The 23,683-nt window shown below is 62.4% G+C and overlaps 1 protein-coding gene across 4 annotated transcripts; it reads left to right on the plus strand.

Moving 5' to 3' along the window:
* Positions 1 to 1,833: 1,833 nt before the first annotated feature.
* On the plus strand, positions 1,834 to 23,524 carry CBS (cystathionine beta-synthase). 4 transcript variants are annotated; one of them, XM_069474926.1, is made up of 17 exons: positions 1,834 to 1,907; positions 5,511 to 5,727; positions 9,788 to 9,894; positions 11,668 to 11,802; positions 12,232 to 12,311; positions 12,436 to 12,570; positions 12,731 to 12,800; positions 13,927 to 14,018; positions 14,798 to 14,923; positions 15,342 to 15,426; positions 16,702 to 16,807; positions 18,290 to 18,367; positions 18,547 to 18,681; positions 19,202 to 19,310; positions 20,791 to 20,875; positions 21,475 to 21,510; positions 23,176 to 23,524. In XM_069474926.1, exons 2-17 carry the CDS (start codon positions 5,519 to 5,521, stop codon positions 23,277 to 23,279), a joined length of 1,692 nt encoding a protein of 563 aa, XP_069331027.1. In that variant the 5' UTR covers positions 1,834 to 1,907; positions 5,511 to 5,518; the 3' UTR covers positions 23,280 to 23,524. The 4 variants fall into 4 exon arrangements, with proteins under 4 accessions (XP_069331027.1, XP_069331029.1, XP_069331030.1 ...); XM_069474927.1 differs by lacking the exon at positions 1,834 to 1,907 and adding an exon at positions 4,460 to 4,533; XM_069474928.1 differs by lacking the exon at positions 21,475 to 21,510.
* The last annotated feature ends 159 nt before the right edge of the window (positions 23,525 to 23,683 follow it).

Consider the following 23,683-nt stretch of genomic DNA (forward strand, 5'->3'; position numbering starts at 1 on the left):
TGTGTGTGTGTGTGTGTGTGTGTGTTTACGCGCGCGCATGGAGACAGAGAGACAGAGACAGGAAGCAAATGTAAAATCTAACACTTGGAAACTCTGGATGACGGACTCAGGGAATTCTTTGTGTGGTTCTCGACACTTTTCTGACCGTCTGGAATTATGTCAAAATTTCTAAAAACTAAAAACCAACTTGTGCTGCTGTAACAAGCTACCAAAACTCGAATGGAGTGACACGAGTCTGTCATCTTGGACTTCTGTGGGCTGCAAGCGCAGGCCTCTGTGAAGGCTCCGGGGAGGGCCCTTCCTCGCCTGCCCCTGTCCCCTGGCTGCCACAGTCCCCGGCCATTCCTGTCTGCGCCAGCTTAGCTCCAGTCTCTCCTCCATCTTCACCAGCCTTTCCGCAGACCGCGTCCAAACTTCTTGAATTGGATTAAACATCCCCTCCCGACCCGCCCGCCTGACCCGCCCGCCTGCTTTTAACTTGATCCTGTCCTCAAGGGCCCTGCTTCCAAGTAAGGTCCCATCCGCAGGTCCAGGGCTGAGTAGGCGCTAACATTCGGGAAAGCGGAGAAGGTGACTGGGAATCCGTGCTGTTCTCGCCACTTTCACGACAGTCTGAAATTATGCCAGGAGTAAAAGAATGTATTTCAGAGCACATTCAAAACCTCCTAGCTTGAAACCCTCCAGTGGCCCCGAGTCACTAGGGCTGAAATCCAGATCCCGGTCTTGGTCTACAGGCTCGGCCCACAGTTCCTAACCCTCCCCCCCGGCCCCCCCCAGCCTGCTCCTGCCCTGCCATGTGCAGCGGTGGTTTTCGGCCCGGAACGTTCCTGCCGCAGAGCAAGATGTGGCTCCTGAGGTGTCAGCTGCAGGCCACCTGGCCACCTGTCCTGACAGACTCCTGGTCTAATCCCACCTGATCCAGCTCCCAGTCCCCTCTATCTTCCTAGCAGTTGTCATCGGCGGAAACTTCATTACGAAGTGTGTCTTGTTCTCCCCCAGTGTAGGGGGACAGCGACCAGGAGTCTGAGCCACGCTCACCGTGGTGGTGGCCAGAGCTCACAGGCCTCCGTCCAAACCGGGGCGCCGCCTGCCCGTCACCCCGCGGGCTCCAATGTCGCATTGACCAGTGTCTGGAATGCCGTCACTCACGGCCTCCCAGCGCCCCAGGGCCCTGTGACACGGCCTGCAGTGACACTATGGGCAGCGGGACGACGCCCCGCGGACGGCCGCACGTGGACGGCCGCACGTGGACCGGGGCCTCAGGGCGGTGCGGGGTGCAGGGTGGGGGGCAAGTTGGGCCCCCCCAGGACCCGCCCCCACAGCGCCTGGCCCGCGAGTGGCGCCCCTCTCAGGACCGCGCGTTTCCACCCGCCGGTGAGCAGAGGAAGGAGGCAGCCACGGAAGACAAAACCCGACGCCAGGACCAAGGCGTTCGCACGACTGCCTGGGGTTGGGGGATGGCCGGGAGCAGGGGGGCGGGGCGGGGCGGGGGCCCTGGCCTGCGGTTGCATCAGTGGGGGGCGGGGCGCGCGGGGAGGCCCTGGCCCTGGTGGGGGCGGGGGTGGAGGTGGGAGTGAGGGACTGGGAGTGGGAGGGGTGGGGGTGGGAGTAGGGGTTGGGGGCCAGAAGGGGATGGGAGTGGGGTTGGGGGTGGGAGTCGGGTCGGGGGTGGGAGGCGGTGGGGCGCGGTACGGGACGAGGGGGCGGGGCCGGGGACTCCGCAGCCGAGCATTGGCGGGCGCCGGCCCTCCGCCCCCGCCTCTCGGCCAATCGCCTCCCGCCCACCCTGCGCCGTGGGTCCCGGGGGGCTGGCCAGCCCCAGGGTCGCGGTCCCCGCCTTCCTGTCCGGCCGCAACTTGCCTCGCGGGGAGCAGCCGGCCGCAATTCTTTCCCGCGCTTCCGTCCAGGTGAGCACCGGCCCGGCGGAGCCCCAGGCCCCTCCCCACCTCCCCCGACTGAAGGTCCTCTCTGGGGTCCGGGACCGCTCGCACTCCCCCCACACCTCCGCGCGGAGTTGCGTAATCTGCACCTGGACGCGGTGGGGCAGGGCCGGTCCCTGTGTCCCGCGTCCCCCATCAGGCGAGTGGGCCCCCACCCCGTCCCGCCCGTCGCGCCTCCCTCCCGCCGCGCGGACCCCGCCAGTAGGTCCCCGCTCTCGCGAGTCCGGCCGCCCTGAGCCGGGGGCTGAGCGTCCACGTGGCCCCGGGCCCCCACCCCCACCCCCACGAGCCTCGGACCTCGGAGTGTGGAGCTGGGACCCGGGGCGGAGGTTTGCACGAGACGCGGGGTTACGGTGCGGAGCACTGATTTTTCGCTGCGTTCGTATGGGAAACGGCTGTTTCTCCAATGGCTCTTTCCCGCAGACGGTGTGGGGCGGGGCGAACACGGCTGTAGCCGCGCGGGCGGCACCCTGAGCGCTTCGCCCCAAGCCCGGGCGCGGCCGAGCCTGGGAACGTGAGGGGGCTGGGGGAGGGGCGGGAACGCCAACTTTCCGCGTCCCAGGGGTGGCCTGGGTGGGGGTGTCCTGGGTGTACTGGCCCCAAACTTTGTCCAAAGTGTCCTTCCGAAGACCGAGTGGCCGAGCGGTTTCCAGACGCTCTGTGGGGTCTCGATCTCCCACCTGGAAACTTTCGCGTCGAGTTTATTGAGTTTTATCCACACTCTGGGCCCTAACCGACTCCTCCGAGCGGTGGTGCGCCAGGCAGGGCCGCCCTTGGGGGCGTGCGGACCCCGGGGAGGCCTTACGGCTTGAGCTGCGGCGCCAGGTGAGCCCGCCGCCCCTGCGCGTGCGTCCGGCCACCGTCGCCGCTGGGAGCCGGGCCAAAGCCGGAGGGTTCCGACAGGCCGCCTAGCCGCCTCGCCGGCTTCCCGCCGAGCGCCCCGGGGTTCCTCCGGCCCGGCCGCTGGCTACCTGTGTTCCCAGAAGACCCCTACCTTGCCGGCGTTTGCGGCAGGGCGAGCTGCGTCGCCAAAAGGGAGGCGTGGGGCCGGGTCTGCGCGGCTCTGGCCAGCCCGGCCGCTGAGCGCACCCACCAGGCCGAGGCGCCGCCGAGCTGCAGCATGTGACCTGAGCGCGAGCCAGGCTGAGCTTGGTAGGACAGGGCTTTGTGCAAGGTGGGAGAATCACCCACGCCCCCCACCTGCACCCGGCGTAGGGAAGGCGCTGTTCCACTCACAGCTTTTTTAAAGGTCGGGGAAGAAGAGCTTGGGACATTCTTGGGTGGCTTCAGGAGGGACATGAACCTCCGAAAATGGGTGCACTTTTCTGGGGAAGAGAAGGTCCAAAGCCTTCTCATTCTTAAGTAAATCTGTGATCCCGAGACCCGGAAAGCACCGCCCCCTGTGGGCGTCTGCTGGGGGCCGGTCTGCGGGGGGTGGGGGTGAGGGAGGAGCTGGGGCTGCTTCTGTGCTTGCTGGGGGTGGGCGGTGGGGGTGGGCTCCTTGAGGGGTGAGGAGGTCCACAAGCCTCTACTTACAGCAACTGGGGAGCCGATTGCACCTTCGGCCCAGCCCCCCAGCCCTGACTGTTCACAGCAAAACTGCCCACGTGGGCAGTGGGCACAGGCTGGAGTCACCTGAGCCCCACCCCTGTGGTGAGTTCCTTGATGGGACCTTCCAAACCCAGGCGGCTCCAGCAACTTATTTATTTGTTTATTTATTTCAGCATATCACAGGGGTACAAATGTTTAGGTTACATATATTGCCTTTGCCTCACCTGAGTCAGAGCTTCCAGCTTGTCCATCCCCCAGACAGTGCGCACCACAGGCATTAGGTGTGAATATACCATCCCCTCCCCCCCTCCCACCTGCCCGGCACCGATGACACATAAGTGTTGATCAGTTAATACCAACTTGATGGAGAGTAACGTGTTTGTTTTTCCATTCTTGTGATACTTCACTTAGTAGAATGGTTTCCAGCTCTATCCAGGATAATACAAGAGGTGCTAGATCACCATTGTTTCTTGTGGTTGAGTAGAACTCCATGGTATACATATACCACATTTTATTAATCCACTCATGTATTGATGGGCACTTGGGTTGTTTCCACATCTTTGCAATTGTGAATTGTGCTGCTATAAACATTCAAGTGCAAGTGTCTTTTTTATAGAATGTCTTTTGTTCTTTTGAGTAGATGCCCAGTAATGGGATTGCTGGATCAAATGGTAGTTATCTTGTAGCTTTTTGAGGGGTCTCCATGTTACTTTCCACAGGGGTTGAACTAGTTTGCAGTCCCACTTATTTTTTAATAGACTTTTTTCCCTCAGTTTTAGATTTACAGAAAAATTGAAAAGGTAGTACAGAGGGTTCCCGTGCACTTCGTCCCGCGAGCACGCGGCTTTCCCTGTTACTGAAACGTAACGAACTGATCACATTATCCTGTAATCATCGCTGACTTCGTTGTTGCTAACTAAAGTCTGTACTGCAGTCAGATTTGTGTCGTCTACTCTCCTCTTTGTTTGGGGATCCCACACTGCGTTTTGTCCCCATGTCTTACAGAGTTTGAGCTTGGTGCATTATCAAAGCCATCAGTCGGGTGAGTGACGCTGTGGCACTTGGCGAGGGCCTTGTCTTCCTGTTGAATGTGAAAATTGAGGCTGGAGGCAGAAGAGGGGCCGGGTCCAGTCCTGGCCCCTGGAGATGACGAGGGCACTGTCCGTTCATTGTCCCCCGGGGCAGGGAGACAGGGCTGCGGCCAGATGGGCCTCACCGTGGGGAGCCCTGGTCCTCTTTTCTTATCTTTCTTTTGTGTGTGTCTTATCTATTTAAGGTGCTTGTGTGTTTTTAGGTTGTGGGTAAAATATATATGACTTAATATTTATCATTTTAACCATTTGTAACTGTACGGTTCAGTGGCATTAGTTATATTCACAGTGTTGTGCAAATACCATCACTATCTATATCCAAAACATTTCATCATTCCCAACAAAACCTCTGCACCCCTGAAACAGTGACTCTCCGCTTCCCATCACCCCAGCCCCTGGCAGCCTCCGTTCTGCCTTCCGTATCTATGAATTTGCCTGTTGTGCGGAGCTCAGATTGGCCAGATACAAGGTCTTATCAGCGGCATTGCACAGTGCTTGTCCTTCTGTGACTGGTCTGTTTCCCTTAGCATGCTGTCTTCAAGGTTCATCCATGTTGTAGCGTGTGTATAAATTCCATTACTTTTTATGGCTGAATAATATTCGATTGTGTATAAACGACATTGGACACTTGGGTGGCTCCCACAGTTTGGCTGCTGTGAATAACACTGCAATGAACGTGAGTGTGCAAATATTGTCTCCATTTTTTTGGGATATATGCCTGGGAGCCAAATTCCTGGGCCATATGGTAGTTCCGTGTCTAACCTTTTGAGAAGCAGCCAAACTGTTGTCCGTAGCAGCCGGAGCCTGTGCGTCATGCCTGTGCCTACCGGCTTGTTGGAGTGAGTGGCGCCCAGACGGCCAGGGGAGCAGGACTCTCCGCATTGCAACAGCATCGAAGCCTGACGACATCTCTCCCTGCCTTTGCCAGATCCCAGCATGCCTTCCGAGACACCCCAGGCAGAAGAGGGGTCTGCAGAGTGCCCCCACCTCTCAGGGGCACTCTCAGGGAAAGGGAGCCTGGAGAAGGGGTCCCCAGGTGACAAGGAAGCCAAGGAGCACCTGTGGATCCGACCCGATGCCCCAAGCAGGTGCACCTGGCAGCTGGGCAGGCCCAGTGCCGACTCCCCGCATCACCACACCACCCCGTAAGTCCTTGTTTTTCGTTACAAGATGGGCAGCCTATTCCCTGGAGGGGAGGAGTTTGTTACCGGGAAGCCACGTAGCCTAGAGGACTTGTAATTACTCTGGAGGACTGGTGAGCTGGGGGCGGGAGCACCTTCCCGATGAGTCAGCTGCAGCTCAGAGAGGCCAAGGCCTCTTTACGTTGTAGCCCAGCAGCTAGGCCAGTGCCCTGCAAAGAGAGTCAATGCTCAATAATATTTGCTGAATAAATAAACGAATGTGCCTGAGTCACATGCTTTGAGTGACTGGTAGCAGTGAGATTTGTAAGGCCAGTGCGTCTGGCCGCACACGCAGCTGTGACGGAGGTTTGGACATCTTTCCAGCAATCGGGGTCATACCTGCTCTTTTGCACTTAGCTCTAGGTCATAGACGTTTCCCCTGGCCATTACATATTTTTCTTTAGTGGGCTCTTTTTATAGTTGAGAAGACAGTGTTGGAGGAATGAACCGTATTTTTTTTTTTGGAGACAGGGTCTCATTGTGTTGCACAGGCTAGAATGCAGTAGTGTCATCCTAGCTCACTGCAGCCTCAAACTCCTGGGCTTCAGCAATCCTCCTGCCTCAGCCTCCCGAGTAGGTGGGACTACAGATGTGCACCACCACGCCCAGCCAATTTTTTAATTTTAATTTTTATTTTTTGTAGTGATGGAGTCTTGCTATGTTGCCCAGGTTGGTCTCAAATTCCTTGGCCCAAGTGATCATCCCGCCTTGGCCTCCCAAAGTGCTAGGATTATAGGTGTGAGCCACTGTGCCCAGCCTAGACCATATTTTTTTCAAGCACTCTATTGGTTAGATGTTTGCATTGTCTCATTGTGAGTAACTGCAATAGAAAATATTACACATTCATTCACTCAACGAATCTTCATTGATTATCTACTGTATTTCATGCCCTGTTCTATGTGCAGAAGATCTATCAGTAGAAAATAAAAAAAAATCTCGGCCGGGCGCGGTGGCTCACGCCTGTAATCCTAGCACTCTGGGAGGCCCAGGCGGGTGGATCGCTCGAGGTCAGGAGTTCCAGACCAGCCTGAGCAAGAGTGAGACCCCGTCTCTACTAAAAATAGAAAGAAATTATATGGACAACTAAAATATACATATACAAAAAATTAGCCGGGCATAGTGGTGCATGCCTGTAGTCCCAGCTACTCGGGAGGCTGAGGCAGTAGGATCGCTTAAGCCCAGGAGTTTGAGGTTGCTGTGAGCTAGACTGACGCCACGGCACTCACTCTAGCCCGGGCAACAGAGTGAGACTCTGTCTCAAAAAAAAAAAAAAAAGAAAAAAAAAAAAAAAAAATCTCTGCCCCATCATGAAACTTAAATTGAGCTCGCTAAGTCTTTGGGTTATGTTCGGTTATTTCCTTAGTATAATTTCCTTGAAGTATAACAAATGGGTCAAAGAATATGCTTTTCAGGTGTCTGATTCTTCCGAGTACACTGCTGCCAACACTTACAGTTGCTGATTCAAAAATCCGAAGGAGTGGCGGGTGGGGGATGCACTCTCATCGGGGCCAACAGAAAGAAACAAAAATTGACAAACCCAGAAGCTCTGAACCTAAGACTTATCTCCGTGCTGGGAGCCCCGGCGGCCAAGTAGGCGCCGGCCAGAGGGATGGGCCCTGCTGCCAAGACCACCTGAGCAGTGGGGGAGATGCCCCTTGAGGCTGGGGTGTGGCTGCTGCGGGCGGGAAGAGAGGCCGGATTCCCGGGGCTCCCGCAGGCCCCTGGCTGCAGGGCAGGTGTGGGCGCCAGGCTGTCGGGGTGGGAAGTGGCCCCCGCTCCTGCACGCACCCTGGCCTGATCCAGCCTCGTGAGTCACCCTAAGGGGCTGGTGTCTCATCCCGAAATGCAGAGCCGAGGGCTCGTCCCAGGTCACGCGTGCACTCAGGTTGCCGGTGACTCACCAGCTAGGAGGACACCGGGGTGCTCTAGACCGAGGTCCCAGGTTGGGGCAGAAACTGGGGACCCCAGCCAGTGAGGGCAGTGAGGCGGCCGGGGTGGCCGGGGAGGGCCAGGAGCTGGCACCTGAGTACCAGAAGGAGCCGGCATGTGGCTGTCCCAGGAAGGGGGTTCCGGGATTCCACAGTGGGCTGGGGCTGAGGGCCCATCCCTGGTGAAGACTTTGGGGTTTGTTCTTTTTTTCTTTCTTTCGTTTGTTCTTTTTTAAGGAGCACACTGTGGGGGGATAGTTCCCGAAGCAGTGTGTCCCTGGGGTTATTCTAAGGTGCCGTGGGTTGTCCCCCCAGTGACCTCCTGCGGACAAAGAGAAAGTAGACAAGCTGTCTGGGCCATGCGTGCAAATGCTGTCCTTTGTCACACTAAGTGACAGGGCCCTTACCCTGATCATCTCTGCAGACCTCCCAGGTGACTCTGTGGCGGCCAAGGCCCAGGGCTAGGTCAGCTCACGCAGTTCTCCGTGCCCTGGGCGCTGGGATGCCGGGTTCCCCACCCAGCTCGAACTGAATTAATGCAAGGGCCCCAGCGTGGAGGGCCTGGACGCCTGCTGGGCCCCCCTCCGAGGCTGTCTGTTCCCTCCGCCCAGCCTGGTCCCATTCCACCAAGGACAGCACCCCCAGCACAGTTTGGGGTGTCCTTGCTCCTGCCTGCATCCTCGGGGCAGGGCTCTCTGCCTCCTGGGCAGGTGCGACTGGATTCCAGCCTCGCCGCGTCGCTGCCTGTCTTTGGGAGGCTTCTCCCCACGGCCTGGAGTGGGGCACTCCTGACACCTCAGGACCCCAGGGAGCTGGCCCACCCTGGTCTAAGCGGCACCCTCAGGGCAGGGCCCAGGGAGCCCACCCGTATGGCAGGTGCCCTGCCGGTGAGGGCCTGGCTGGGGTTGGGGAGTGGCCAGTGAGAAGTCTAGGGCCGGGAGGCTCCTGCAGCTCTGGAGGCCGAGGGGAGGCGGGCATTGTCCCTGAGGGGTGTCTGGTGAGCGTGGGATCCGCATCCGTCCCCGAGCGGGAGGATGGCAGGGGCAGCACCAGGCCACTTGGGAAACCACCTGGATCGGGATTTGCACACACAGATGCCACAGAGCAGAGTGTCTCGGGCCTGGCTGATAGCTGCCTCTGCCGCCTGTCACCATGTTGTCAGGTGGAAGAGCCGTTGGGGGAGCGGCTGGCCGCTAACCCTGCCCCAGGGAGAAGTGAGAGTCTCAGCTCAGTGTTCTGTCTGGGACGCAACACCACACACCCTGCGCACGACATTCTCCGCAGTGCCAGGCACCTGGGCCTGCGCTTTGCAGCCTTCGTCACTGACTGGCGGCCAGAGGTCTAAGGATTCTCCGGCTTAGGGTCAGCACTGCCCTTTCTTGATCGAAGAAAAGAAAAGGGCGTATCCCAGCAGCCAGGTGCAGAGACCCCTGTAAAGACTTTCTAAAAAGGTGGACCTGGATCTGTTGTTTTGAAGTGAATATTTACTTACTTTAACGTTTTATTTGGAAAAAAATTTTTTTGTTTCTTTTTGAGAGACACAGTCTTGCTCTGTCACCCAGGCTGGAGTGCAGTGGCTTGATCACAGCTCACTGCAGCCTCCAACTCCTGGGCTCAAGCGATCCTCCTGCCTCAGCCTCCCGAGTAGCTGGGACTACAAGGCGCCCGCCAGCATGCCCAGCTAATTTTTTAATTTTCTATTTTTTGTAGAGATGGAGTCTCACTATGTTGTCCAGGCTGGTCTCAAACTCCTGGGCTCAAGTGATCCTCCTGCATTGCCCTCCCAGAGTGCTGGGATCGCAGGTGTAGGCCACTGTGCCAGGCCTATTTGGAATTAATTTAACACTCACAAGAGTTGCAAAAATATCAAGGTCCCATGTACCCTTCACCCAGTTTCCCACGGATAATGCCTTAGTAACTAAACTATGGGCATTATTTGGGTTTTGTAGGTTTTCAGGTGCAAGCGTGTGTGTCTCAGGTGTGTACTCAGGGTGTGTGTGCAGATTGTGACCACTCCTTAATTCTTGATCTATTTAAAACAATGCGCTTGGACTGTTTTTTTTCTCCCTGAATAATTGTGGATTCCTCTGTTTTAGGACAAAACCTTCAAAAATCTTGCCAGATATTCTGGAAAAAATTGGGGACACCCCCATGGTCAGAATCAACAAGCTCGGGAAGAACTTTGGCCTGAAGTGTGAGCTCTGTGAGTTGCCCGGCTCGGAGCGGGGCTTCCTCTGTCCTGCGCTGGGCTCGGCAGTGGCTGGGGTCTGGGGGAGCTCGGGATGGACCCTTAGCCAAGGCCCGGGGGTGGGCAGTGGGGTCGGAAAACACGCTGGTTAATGAGTGGCTGCAGTCACGTTAGTAAAGTTCAGGAAGAAAACACGACAGGGTGATGTGTCAGAGGGTGACCAAGTGACCACAGTGAGCCATGGCAAGGAAGGGGTGACCTTTGAGCTGAGGCCCGAATGTGACAGAGCTTGCGGGAGGATCCCGGCAAGTCGGGAGGTTGAGTGCGGAGGTTCCTCAGGTGTTACAGGAAGGGGTGGACGTGTCATAGGGTGACGTGACAGTTTGTGGCAGGTCTCGGTTGGCACTGGACAGGCCGTGTTGGTCCCTGTCTTGCTAGTTCTGTGGGGACTGCAGTTCAGCTAATCATTTGAGACGAGGTGCGGGAACTGGGAGGTCCGTGGCTGGCTTGTCCTAGGTCAGCACAGTTACCAGGTTGTCACTAGCGCTGCACGGGAAGGGCGGTGGCAGGAAGCTGTCTGCAGACGAGGAATTCGTATCACTGCGCCTCCAAGAGCACAGGGTCCGGGGAGGCTGCAGGTGCAAAGGCCCTAGGGGAGGGGACAGAATTGCAGTTTCAGGGGGTGGGAGGGGCATGGAGAGCCCCAGAGTGGGGAAAGGGGAGGGAAGGAGCCACTGTGGACATTTTTATTCAGGGATGCCTGTTAGACAGAGAGGAGGTGCCGCTGCAGTGAGGACATGGACGGGGGTGGAGACTTGAAAAAGTCCGGGATCGGCGCACTGGGAACCCTCGGGGGAGCCTGGCCCTCCCCTGCCCCTCTGGGGAAGGAAATCTCCAAATAAACAAACATCCCCCCAACAGAGGCCCCCAAGGCCCAGCAGGGCTGCTCTGTGCCCACTTGTCAGGTGACAGAGATGATTAACAAGTATCCAGCAGGCCCATTTTACAGACAGACAAACCAAGGCTCGGATTGGTTATGTGGCTTCCCCAGGGCCGCCAGCGGGTCAGCTCTGATCTGTGCTTCAGAGCAGCCTCTACAGGGTAGTTAGAGTGAGCTGACCAGACAGGTCACAATGTGGGGCCCAGGGGCTCCTGGGCGCGGCCTCCCGCCATGCACGGCACCTCTGCCTAGTCAGGGTCAGGTCTGTCTGATGGTGGCTTTCAGAATCCTGTGGGTGCCGTAGGCCGGTCCTGGGCCCTTCAAATCACACTTGGTGCAGCCCAGTGTCTCCCTCTTCTAAAAACTGAATGTTTTTCAGAGCTGGGGAGGGAGGACATTCAGTGAGGGCCTCGGCCCGGGAAAGACGGGCGCTGTGGCTGTGTGGGGGGACACAGAGAGCCCTTTCTCTGGGCGAGGGGTTCCTCGCAAGGGAAGGATGTGAGGCCATCCTGGAGGGTTTGCAGGTCCCCATCGGACGGCCGGTGGCTTCAGGTCAGGTTGGTCTGGCAGGGCGACAGCGCGGCTGGCGCAGGGGAGTGTGGGGCTCGAATCCAAGCCCGGCTCCTGGGACTCTACTGGGGGCTCCTGACCCACCACCTGGTGGGGGCTCCCGGGGCCTTCTCATTCCCTAGGGTGCCGTGCGGTCCCCAGGCCAAGGGGTGGGCGCCCGGGGCAGGTGCGGGGGCAGGGTGGACCCGGGCACCAGGCCTGTCCGTCCCGGTAGTCAGGGGTGGGCCGGAGTCAGCTGGGGTCGGGGTTTCCTCCCTGTGATGCTGTTGGTCTCCCAGTGGCCAAGTGCGAGTTCTTCAACGCGGGCGGGAGCGTGAAGGACCGCATCAGCCTGCGGATGGTGGAGGACGCCGAGCGGGACGGGCTTCTGAAGCCCGGGGACACCATCATCGAGCCGACATCGGGGAACACAGGTGGGGCCCGGACTGAGCTGGCGCTGCCGCCCGGCCTCTCCCCTGGGGCCTGGGCCTCGGCCGTGCAGGCGGGGGCAGCCGCTTCCTCCCTCGCTGTTGCCAGCCGCGTCCCGTGTGCGGGAGTCGGGCGACTGCACGTCCGGGCGACTGCGCATGTGCGGGGGTGATTGCATGGGGGGCGGCGCAGGACCAGCCCGGGGCCCGCTCTCTGTCTCCCACCCAGGAGCTTCCCCTTACCCACCGCGCACCCTTATTTCTGCCCCGGGGCTCTCCTGACCCCTCGCTGGAGGGCAGGAGAGGCTACTTGGACCGTTGGGTGGTTTTTGGAGTCTTGAGGGACCCCTCCCCTGGGCCTCCCAGGGTGGTGTCCCAGGCAGGGCGGGCGGGGCTAGGTGGGCACTGTGCCCCTCGCCCTCTGTGTGCCCCCAGGGATCGGGCTGGCCCTGACTGCCGCCGTGAGGGGCTATCGCTGCGTCATCGTGATGCCGGAGAAGATGAGCACGGAGAAGGTGGGCGGGGCACGGAGAAGGTGGGCGGGGCACGGAGAAGGTGGGCGGGGCGCGGTGGGTGGGCCGAGGGGCCGGACTGGTGGGGCCCACCTGGCTGGAAGGTGAAGGCTGTTCCTTGGGGCAGGTGGATGTCCTGCGGGCCCTGGGGGCCGAGATCGTGAGGACGCCCACCAACGCCAGGTTCGACTCCCCCGAGTCACACGTGGGAGTGGCGTGGCGGCTAAGGAATGAAATCCCCAATTCTCACATACTGGACCAGGTGAGGCGTCTGGAGGCCTGGGAAGTGGGTTTGCATCTGTGCGTAAGTAGGGCTTTTCCTGGGGGTCTCTGTCAGGGATTGGGGTGGTGCTGCAGCTGCAGCAGGGGTGGGTTGCTGAGGCCGATTGTGGCTCGCAGCTCTGTGCTCTCTTTCCGTGCAGTACCGCAACGCCAGCAACCCCCTGGCTCACTACGACACCACCGCGGAGGAGATCCTGCAGCAGTGTGACGGTGTGTACTTCTCCTCTCACCCTCTGCCCGTCTGATTACATTTATCCCTAGCTGCCTGGGAAAGTACAAGTCATTTGCGCTTTCCTTGGCAAACTCCTATTCACCCTTCAAAACCCAGCTCAAATGTCTACTCTCTGTGAATGCTTTCCAGAGCGTTTCTCTAGAGCAGTTTCCTCCCTCCTGTGCTCTCCTGGGCCTTGCCTGTGCCTCGCCTGTAACAGCCAACACGTGGAGTAGCACGTTTCCCCGGCAGTCTCTCCCATCCTCAGGAGCTCCTGAGTGCTGGCAGTTAGGATCAAGCCCCAACTTGGGCGCTGAATTCATGTCCAGGACGGGGTGGTGACGCCTGCCATTAGCTTGCTCCCTGTGCAGGCCTGAGCCTCCCTGGAACCTTCCCACACGTTCAGTGCCAGGGCCTGGGGGGCTGGAGGTCATGTTTTCCCGGGAGACCCCTGCAGGGAAAAGCAGGGAAAAGCTGGGAGGCCGCGTTCTCGGCTTCCCATGGCAGTCTGCTGGGCGGTGGCCCCAGCGCAGCCTTGTTCTGTGCCCGGGAGCCAGGCGGTAGCGTCCAGGCATTTCATGTGTGAGAATTGGCTCACTTGGCAAAAGCAGTCCTGTCTCGGCACGAGTGCCCGCGCTGCTCCGCCTCACCGGCTTGCCCGTGTCTAGACTCGCCCACCAGGGTGCCTGAGTTGGCCGTGCGGCGGGGGCGGCGCCCAGGGGCTCTCTGAGCCCCGGCCTGAGGGATTTATTCTATTTGCTGTTAAAATTCAGCCCACCTTCTCACATCGCCCAAAATCCAACAGCCTGGGAAGCTGCGTGCGTGAGAGCCTCCCTCTGCCCAGTCTGTGCCCCACGCATGGCATCCGCCACCACAGGCCCAGCCAGATGGGGCTTCGAGGGCCGAGTGTCGCTGGGCAAAGACTTACCGAGCCACGCCGGCTCCCTGCTCCTGCGGGTTCATTCACACACACAGCCCTGTGACGGGGGCGGCTCGAGTCTGAGAATAAGTCTGTCTTGTGGCCTTTCCATCACCTGCCTTGGCTGGGTGCAGCCTGTTCTCACTGAGTGTTCCTGGGAGTGGGGGTGGCCGGGTTGTGACCTGAGAATGTCCTCCGTCCACCAGGGAAGCTGGACATGCTGGTGGCTTCGGCGGGCACGGGCGGCACCATCACAGGCATCGCCAGGAAGCTGAAGGAGAAGTGTCCTGGGTGCAGAGTGAGTGGCGGGGCCGGGCGGGGACGGCTGGGGCTGTGCTGTCCCCCGTGGCCTGGGCTCAGCTCCGGAGAGGCGTTAGCACGTGGAGCGGCCTCTGTGCTTGGGGCGGAAGCTCTCGTTGCACACATTTCCGCCCGGCGTCGCCGTCTTCCGTGGCGTGTGTGTCTGCGCTGCCTGGGAGGCGTTCGGGATGTCGGCGCCCGGCAGATAAAGGAACCCAGCGGCTCGGGTGTTCGTCCATGGGCCAGTGTCCTGGAGGGGCTTCTCGTGCTGCGCGGGGGTGGCCTCCAGCCAGCAGCTCTGAGCTGTCTGGTCCCGAGTGCCCCGTGTGGGGCCTGGGCTCCACTGGGGTTTGCGAGAGTCAGGAGGGTTCCTGGATTTGGGGTGAAGAGGTCCGAGGAGGGGCCCCTAGAATCGCCCAGCGGGCGGGGCTGAGAGCATTTCCTCCCTGTGGCCATGTTGCCTGCTCTCCAAGAACAGGTCGGTCTGGGCTGTCCTGGGGTCCCTGCTCAGAGGAGTCCCCTAGGAAGTCACATCCACCCAGCACCTGCCTTCACTTTCGAGTGTCGGCGCTGCCCGTGTAGTTCAGACCGGCTGTTGCACTTGAACACTGGGGGCCGCGTTCCTGGGTTCTCCTCCTGCCTCCGCAGGCCCAGACCCACGTCCCGCGGGCAGATGTTCACCGGCCGGTTAGCGGCAGTGTCGGCCACTCCCGAGACAGCTGGGCGTGCTCAGGAGTGACTCTCGCTGCACTCAGCCCTACACTGCCCGCTTTGCAGGTCATCGGTGTGGATCCCGAAGGGTCCATTCTTGCGGAGCCGGCGGAGCTGAACCAGACGGAGGTGACGGCCTACGAGGTGGAGGGCATCGGCTACGACTTCGTCCCCACCGTGCTGGACAGGACGGTGGGTCGGGGCCGGGGTCCTCCCTGCAAGGTGGCGCCGCTGCAGCCCCTGAACTCACTTCCCCACTGACGGGGAACAGAAGGGTGGGCCTGGCACGAGCGGTCAGCGGTGGTCTCGAGGGAGAGACAGGGTGGGATGGTCACATCGTGCCCTGACCTTTCGGGGTGAAGGCTCGGAGACGGCCCGGCAGAGAGGACCGGCCTGGGCGCGGAGCAGGGGACGCCCTTGCTGTGGACTGGGCAGGGTGGCTCTGGTCTGAGAGTGAGCAGGGTTCAGGTGTGCAGATGTCAGTTCAGTGCCAGGAGCGCGGCCCGGGCCACACCTGGGGTCCTAGCCGCCTGGACGGGGGTCGACTGAGGTTGCACCAGCCCCCTGCCGGGGTGCTGCGGTCTGACGGGCTGCCTCTGGGCCGCTGCAGGTGGTGGACAGGTGGTACAAGAGCAACGACGAGGAGTCCTTTGCCTTCGCCCGCATGCTGATCGCGCAGGAAGGGCTGCTCTGCGGTGAGTGGCGCCTGCCCTCTGCAGCCCCCAGCCCACGTGCGTGACACGCGGCAGCGGCCGCACCTCTCGGGTGGCGTCATCTGTCTGCCCGGCCCGCTCCGCAGCCCTCGGGTCACCTGCGCAGGGGAAGGCGGGAGGCCCCGGTGCAGGGCTGGGCTGCCCCTGGACACAGACGGCTCTCACGACACTTGTTTCTAACCAGGACCAGCCTTGTCCTGGGGTGCGGGCCCCTCATCAGCCGGGTCCAGGGCCGGGACTTGGTGCCCCGAACACCCTGAGGGGCTGGCGAGGGTCTGTCCCTCTGGCCTCCGGGGCCCGGGGAGGTGGACTGCGCTCCTTGTCAGCTCTGTCCTCTGTGGAGCTTGGGGGTGGCCAGAGCAGGTGCCCTGGCCGGGGAGTGCCGCTGGCCAGCCACACGGGGAAGCTAAGGGGGAGCGGCTTGTGCGGACCCAGGGACTCGGGACCAGAGAGCCGGCCCCGGGCATCGGAAACCCACTCGGGGAAGGCACTGCATGCGCTCACATAAATGTGCCTTCCCCTTGCTGTGTCTCCTGGGTGGGGACAGGGAAATGGGAGGAAACCAGCCCTCAGCATGGCCTGGTCCCAACTGCTGGGCCCCAAACTGCAGACGGGAAGCAAACCCCTCCCGACCGAACAGGGTGTTCCCAGGGTGTTGCCAGGAGGAGGTTTGGGTGCCGAGCCTCGGACGGGGAGCCCGGCAGGCTCAGGGGCCGTCCGGAGCAGAGGGGCCCTCCTGGTGCACTCCTGTGCGTGGCGGAACGAAGCTCAGCCCGCCTCTGGGCTCGTGAGCCACCTCTGCTCTGACTCAGGGCCCCTGGGGCGGGTGGCGGCACTGTGAGCCAAGGCCTGTCTTTTATGGAGGGGGACCCGGTGTCGCTGGCCTTGTGGCTTGGCTGTAAGCAGTGCTTGGCGCTTGGCCCGGGCCGGGCATTTCCAAGGGCATTTCCCTGGCACCAGTGCCTGCTCTGGCTGGAGCCCTCCTTGCTGCAGGGTCTTTGTGTGTCCTTGTGGGGTCCAGTTCCACCCTGAGCACGTGTGGGAGCCCCGGGTGTCTGAGGGGAGCCTGGCTGTGCAGTGAGAAGCGGGTCCTCCCAGCCCAGCCCCTCTCCTGGAGGCGGCCACCCTGACGGGTGCCCAGGGATCCCTGCAGAGCGTGTCTGGGATGCTCACACGCACACACACAGGCATGCACGTGCACACGCATGGCTCCTGCACACTCGCACCAGCGGGTCTGAACCCGGGCCCCCTCGGCAGGTGGCAGTGCCGGCAGCGCCATGGCCGCGGCCGTGAAGGCTGCCCGGGAGCTGCAGGAGGGTCAGCGCTGCGTGGTCATCCTGCCCGACTCGGTGCGGAACTACATGTAAGAGCCGTGCCCGCCTCCCCGCCCTCCTTGCTCCCCGCCCTCCGTCACCCTGGCCGGGACGCCGCGCCTCCCCTGAGAGCGGCCGCAGGAAGCCGGGAGAGGGGAGCTCAGCGGGGTCCTGGCCTGGGGGTCCCCCCACGGGTCGGGTCTCTCGGCCTGCCTTGCCCCGCAGTGCATAAGAATCGATGCAGAGCCCCCGGGAAGGGCGGCTCCCTGGGTGCTGCCCCCTCCGTCCTCGGAGGTCTCTGGGCTCCGTGGACCAGCCAGCTGCAGCCACCAGTGCCTGGGACGGGCCTTGTACTGCCTCCCACCCGCCCCCGGGGACAGTTGCTTCACCTGCACTCGGCCTGGCCGAGGACAGCGTGGGCTGGGGAGAGCCCTGCTGGGGTCAGGTGGTCCCAGGCCATGGTCTTGGCGCAATGTGACTCAGGTGGGCCCTTGGGACTTGCTGGGACAGACTTGCCTGGCAGCCTCCTAGGCCCCTGGGGCGCCAGTGCCCTGACCCCATGTCAGCCGCACAGACCCAGCTCCTCACTGGGCGGCTTGGAGCCCGCAGCCTCAAATTCCTCCCTGCTGGGCTGGCGCGGCCTGGGTGCGCTGGCTGGAACCTGGGGAAGGACGCTCTGCACCTGGCCTCAGGTGGCACCGCATCCGGTAGCTAAAGACCCCACGCCCTGCCTCGCCATGCCCACAGGGTTTCCTCCAAGCCCTCCGGCCAAGGGGCTGCACGTTTCTGGCGAGCTCAGCTGCTCTGGGGGGCCAGGCACGGCCGGGGGCGCCAACTGGGTACCCCGGCATGGGGTGGTTCAGGGCAGGTCGCCCTGAGCAGGGCTCCTGCCCCCAGGAGCAGCGCACGAGCACACGCATCTCCCCGCGCACTTGGCTGCTTGCTGTGTGTGCACATGCGTGTGGGATGTGAGTACGGGTGCGTGGGGGCGGGAATTGAGTGGGAGAGGATGCGTGTGCGTGTGTGTGTGTGTGTGTTTGTGTGTGTGAGAGATGACTGCATGCGCATGCTGCGCACACATGTTGGCCTCAGGGTGGCGGAGGGTCACCTCTGTCCCCACTCCGGGTGTGGGTCCTCGGCAGGTCCCTGGCAGCCGAGGCCTGCTCTGGGGCCCTTTGGCTCCAAGCAGAACAGGCCCCTCTGCCAGAGCCGTGCGGGGAGGGCTGGGGAAGAGGCCCCCCCGGGCCCTGGAGGGGACTTGATCACAAAGGTTCCAGGAAGAACTTTCTGTTCTCTGAGCTCATTCCCCAGGCACCCCGCTGGCCGGGTGCCCCCTGCCCCCCAGTTCCCAGTTGGTCTTCCCGAAGTCCAGGAAGTCCCCCGGCCTCTCCCCGGAACCCCCGCCCGGCCACTTGGGGCCTGTGCCGGCCCAGTGAGGGGCGGCCTTTCTCAGAACCCGTCCCTGGGCGCGACGTGCCCGCAGCATGGGCGGAGGCTGTGCAGGGCCCTCAGTGAGTCCCCCGTCCCCGCAGGTCCAAGTTCCTGAGTGACAAGTGGATGCTGCAGAAGGGCTTCGTGAAGGAGGCGGACCTCACCGTGAAGAGGCCCTGGTAAGGGCGTCCCGGCCAGGGGGCTGTGTTCTGGCACCGGGTCACGAGTGCTCCGTGCCACGTCTGGCTGGTGACAAGCGGGATTGAGGTGGTCCCTGAGGTCTCCCGCCACAGTGCCGCCCATGTAGTGAGAGTGCTGGTCCTGGGCCTGACCTCCCCGTCCTGCCCTCTGCCCTCAGGTGGTGGCACCTCCGGGTGCAGGAGCTGAGCCTGTCGGCGCCGCTGACGGTGCTGCCGACGGTCACCTGTGAACACACCATCGAGATCCTCCGGGAGAAGGGCTTCGACCAGGCGCCCGTGGTCGACGAGTCGGGGTCAGTCCCGGCCGCCCCTGCCCCTCCCAGTCCAGAGCGCTGTCCCTGGGCTCAGCTGGGGGCCGCAGCCTGTGCCCCATGCTTCTCCCCGTCAGTGTTGCTGGGTGGGGCGGCCGCGCATTGGGCCGCCCTCCCCCCGGAGGTCCTGTCCCTGCAGCCAAGCAGGGCTGGCCACGTCCACTGTGTGGGAGCCCCCAGGCCTCTGCCGACCCCACCCTGGCTGGTCCGGAGGCAGGGCTGGATGCCTGAGTGTCCACAGGGAGGGTGGCGGCAGACACACCCAGGGGACCAGCTGTGCCGCTTCTCGCACGGCAAGTCCCTCGTCTCAGGAATCTGGTGGCTGGTCCCCCAACCGCTGGCAGGACGGGGATGCCCAGGGACCCGCTGGTTCACTGGCACCCGTGTGGTCCCTGCTGTGTTCCTGCTACGTGCTTTGAGACACTGGCCTGAGGGCAGTGGGCGTGTCCTGCCGTCTGGGGAGGGGCGAGCTGTGCGCACTGACCCCCCCCCACCTCCCCAGGGTGATCCTGGGAATGGTGACGCTCGGGAACATGCTGTCGTCCCTGCTCGCCGGGAAGGTGCAGCCGTCAGACCAGGTCCAGAAAGTCATCTACAAGCAGTTCAATCAGGTATGTGCCAACCCCCAGCCGGCCCTTGAGGCAGGACAGGGGCTTCCCGTGCGGGCGGGTCCCGCTGTGGGAGCCCGCAGGCCCAGCCGCCGCACCCATCAGCACCGCGCATTTGCTCCCTGTGCTGATGGAGAAGGCCCGGGAGGGGCGCTCAGCACGGGGGCGACACCTGGAGCTGAGCTGTGGCCCACGGACCCTCGCTCAGCCGCACAGGCGCCTGCCAGGCTGTGCGTTCTCGCCGGGCTCGGCCCTCGCCTTTCTCTGTGCGTCCGTTCATTCGAGATACCTGGTGTATTCCTAAAGCGCCCGGCTTTGGTTTTCTGTCTCCATTTCCAAGCTGGCGGGGCCTGAAAGAGCCAAGGGCCTGCGCTGTGGTCAGAGGCCACGTCACCCCGCCAGGGCCGCCCTTGCCCTGGGCCTGGCTGGGCTCTCAGCGCAGGGCTCCGTGTCCTGCCACTCGGTGCTGGGCCCGGCTGGCAGGAGCAGAATGTCCCATGGCCTCCCGGGCCCTGCTCTGCTCTGGGCACTGAGGAGTAGGTGAGGACAGAGGCAGGTGACCTTCTGCCCTTGTTCCAGACCCCGTCCCAAGGAGCAGGCAGAAAACGTGGAGGCTCCCGTCTGCCGGGCACATGCCCCAGCCTGGGGTTTGGCCCGAGGGGCACATGGCGGTCCCGGCCCTCACGGTTCCCAGGGTGTTCTCAGACAGAAAACCCCACCCCCTGGGTCTTGGACCACAGTTGGTGTCTGACTTAAAAGCAAGCCTCGAGGGAGTTTGGCTTCCTGTAAACTCACACCGCTGCTCCCGGGCCCACCGGCACCAGCGTGGAGGGAGCCCTCTGCTTTGCCCCTTGAACGCAGTGTCGCAGTGTGGGGACCCGAGGGCCATCCTCTGTGATGCAGAAGTCGCCCTGGGCTGTCCAGCCCGAGTCTGATACGCAGTTGTCCTCGCTGCGTCCCGGGAGGGGTCTGTCCAGCCAGGAGCTGAGGGCAGGAAGTCTTGGTGGGGGCCTTGCAGATGCTGTGAAGGGCTGTCCTGGGACGGGACTCCCCCCGCCCCGCCGCTGTGCCTTGGTGGCCTGAGCTCTCCGCAGATGGGTCGTCATAGTATCAACCAGGAAAACACGGATAGGGCCCTAAAACCCCTCCGCCCACCTACTTCCCCCGCCTTCCCCCCCCCTGGCAACCACTGAGCTTTTCACAACCGTTTGCCTTTAAGGAAACATCAGAGAGTTGCCGTCTGTGGCCTGTGGCCTCCTCAGCCTGGCTGTCACGTGGCCCCTCCGTGTCCTTCCCTGGTTTACAGCTTGTGGAAGCGTCTTCCTGCACTTGTTACCTCTTCGTCTACCTTGGGGTCCTCCTGAGCGACGCCAGGCCTCCTGCCCCGTGCTGCCTTCCATGGAGGGCCTGGCGGGCGCGGTGGTTTCTGGGGGCAGCAGTCTCAGCCTCTGGCCGGGTGAGCAGCGAGTGGCTTCTCTTGCAGATCCACCTCACGGACACGCTGGGCAACCTCTCGAACATCCTGGAGACGGACCACTTCGCCCTGGTGGTGCACGAGCAGATCCAGTGTGAGTGGGCCTGCTCCGCACACTGGGTTCTGGGTTCTGGGGGGCCGGGCCGCCGGGCCTGGGACACGACCTCGCCTGCCTGGGCTTCCCCGGGGTGCTCTCCGTGCCTCAGGGGTGTTGGGGAGCAGGTGGTGCATCACCCCAGCCTCCCCCACGCTGCAGGCTGGTGGGTGCGCTGAGCCCATGGGTCAGAGTGCACAGGCCAGCGGCTTTGGGCAGCCCCAGGGAAACCTGGAACAGGTGACAATCTCGACCCCGCAGTGTCCCCCATCCCTCTGGAGGGGCTGCATTTGTCTCCTGGCCTTCGGGGGGCAGCTCTGAAGGGAAGCCCCCATGCGGATCTTGGGGCGACTCTCTCGGGTGGTGCTTCCCGGGTGTCACGACCCCGTCTCCGCAGGCCGGGAGAGGCCTTCTCGCGCTGGGTCAGGGATCGCAGGCGCTGGTCTGGGGCCCACAGGAGGAGTTGGGAGGGGCCCTGGAGTCCGAGCCCGCCCTGCCCGTGCGGCCTGTGCGTGGCGGGTGTGTGCGCATGGCCGGGCTGCTCCCTGGGGTCTGGGGCCGTCCGAGTCTAACCCCCTCTCCCGTCCTTGGCTCTGCAGCAGGACCGGGCCTGGTCAGGAGTGGGGGGCCTGCAGGTACGTACGCCCCGCCACTCCCGCCCCTCAGAGGTGGCTCTCGGGCACAGAGCTGCGGCCCCTGGCGGACCCCCAAGCTTGCAGGGGTGGGGAGGGTTCCTTCTCTTAGTCTCACATTCACTTGTATTCAAGTATTTCAAAAAAATACAGTGCTCACGCCTGTAATTCCAGCACTCTGGGAGGCCGAGGCAGGAGGATCACTTGAGGTCAGGAGTTCGAGACCAGCCTGAGCAAGAGTGAGACCCCGTCTCTACTAAAAAATATAAAAAATTAGCCGGGCAACTAAAAATAGAAAAAAACATCAGCCGGGCATGGTGGCACACACCTGTAGTCCCAGCTACTCGGGAGGCTGGGGCAGGAGGATCGTTTGGGCCCAGGAGTTTGGGGTTCCCGTGAGCTAGGCTGAGGCCACGGCACTCCAGCCTGGGTGACAGAGCGAGACTCTGTTTCAAAAGACAAGCTGCAGATCCAGTGTCGAGGCCGCTGAGCTGCGCCTTGCTGGAGCACAGCTGCGCTTGCTGCCCGCTGTCTGCGGCTGCCTGCCCGCTGTCTGCGGCTGCCTGCCCGCTGTCTGCGGCTGCCTGCCCGCTGTCTGCGGCTGCCTGCCCGCTGTCTGCGGCTGCCTGCGGGCACGGCGGCAGAGCCGAGCGGTCGCCACAGTCCGCAGGGCCCCAAGACCTAAAATATCCACCATCCGGCCCCTCTCAGAGGGTCCTGCCGGGTCTGGGCAGTGTCTCAGGGCTGGATTTCGGGGGCTGCAGCAGCCACAGCTGTGCTTCTCCCCGGCTGCCTCTCTGCCTCCGTGTCCCCCAAACACAGGGAGCTGATCTCTTCTGGGTGCTCTTGGCTTTTTCCTGAGGCTCCAAGTGGGCCAGCAAAGTGCCTGGCCCCCTGGGCTCCCCCTACCCTGAGGGACCTCTGGCCACAGAGACGGACGGGCGTGACAGAGCCGTGGCAGCGTGGGGACAGGACCCGAGGGCGGGCCTCGGTGTTCCTCACTCCTGCCCACCCGGCTCTCTGTGCTCGTAGCGACTGTCTGTCAGGGTCTCCATAGAAATGGGACGGACGGGGTGTGTGTGCGCAGAGACCTGCTCCAAGGAGTTGGCTCAGGCGATCTGGAGGCTGGGAAGCCCCGGGAGCTGCGGGGGGGCCGGCAGGCAGGGGGCCCGGGAGAGCTGGTGCTTCCGCTCAAGTCCAGACGCAGGAAAAGCTCCCCTGTCCCCGGGGAGGGCCTGCCTGTTCCTCCCACGACCCCTGCCGGGGAGGGCAGCTGCTTCACACTGTTCACGGATTCAGATGTCACCTCATCCAGAGTGACGCTCGGCCAAATGTCTGGGCTCCCCCTGGCCCAGTTAAGCCGACGTGTGAAAGCTGACGGTCACTGTGACCGTCCCTGCCTGCGGGCGGCGCGGGGCTGGGCCGGCGGTGTCCTGAGCCTGGGCCAGCCAGGAAAAGGGGCGGTTCGGAGAGAACCAGCCAGAGGTGGAGCTGGTGTTGCCGGGGGTGTGAACGGGGTTTGAATTTCACCGGGGACCCCTTGGGCGTGGGGGGCCCTCCCGGCTCTGAGTCCGGCGGGCCCTCGTGGGGCCTGGCCCGGGGTGCGGGCGGGGGGACGGCCTCTGTCGCTGGGCGCCTGCACACCTGCCCCTGCTCTGTCCTCCGCAGACCACAGCAACGGCAAGGCCAGCCAGCGGCAGATGGTGTTCGGCGTCGTCACCGCCATCGACCTGCTGAACTTCGTGGCCGCGCAGGAGCGGCGCCGGCAGTGAGGTCTGGACGTGCTGGCGCCCTGCTGCCCGCGCTCTCCCCGCGTGGAGTCTTCTCGCTGCTTCCGTACACTCGACACACACGTGTGATTTGCAGTTGCCCGAGGCCGGGCGCGCCTCTCCCGACAGGCAGCGTGGGGCGGGCGGGTCCCCTCGCCGGCGGCGTCCGTCTGTTTCTCTGCCACTGACGCCGGCCTCCCTAAGTGACCGTGCTTATGGTTGTTAGATTAAATGTGTCCTCTAACGTAGCTTCCTCTTAACATGTTTCCCCACGGCCTGTGGGAAGGGAAGTTGGCCAGGTGGGTTAAGAGCAAAAGCAAATGTCTTTACCGGAGAAGAATCCGGAATAGGGAGCAGCCGGGAGGGGCTCGGGGTCCGGGTGGGTGCAGCGTCCACTCTCACGGGCA

The sequence above is a fragment of the Eulemur rufifrons genome, chromosome 7, assembly GCF_041146395.1.
Source record: "Eulemur rufifrons isolate Redbay chromosome 7, OSU_ERuf_1, whole genome shotgun sequence".
NCBI classification, from domain to species: domain Eukaryota; kingdom Metazoa; phylum Chordata; class Mammalia; order Primates; family Lemuridae; genus Eulemur; species Eulemur rufifrons.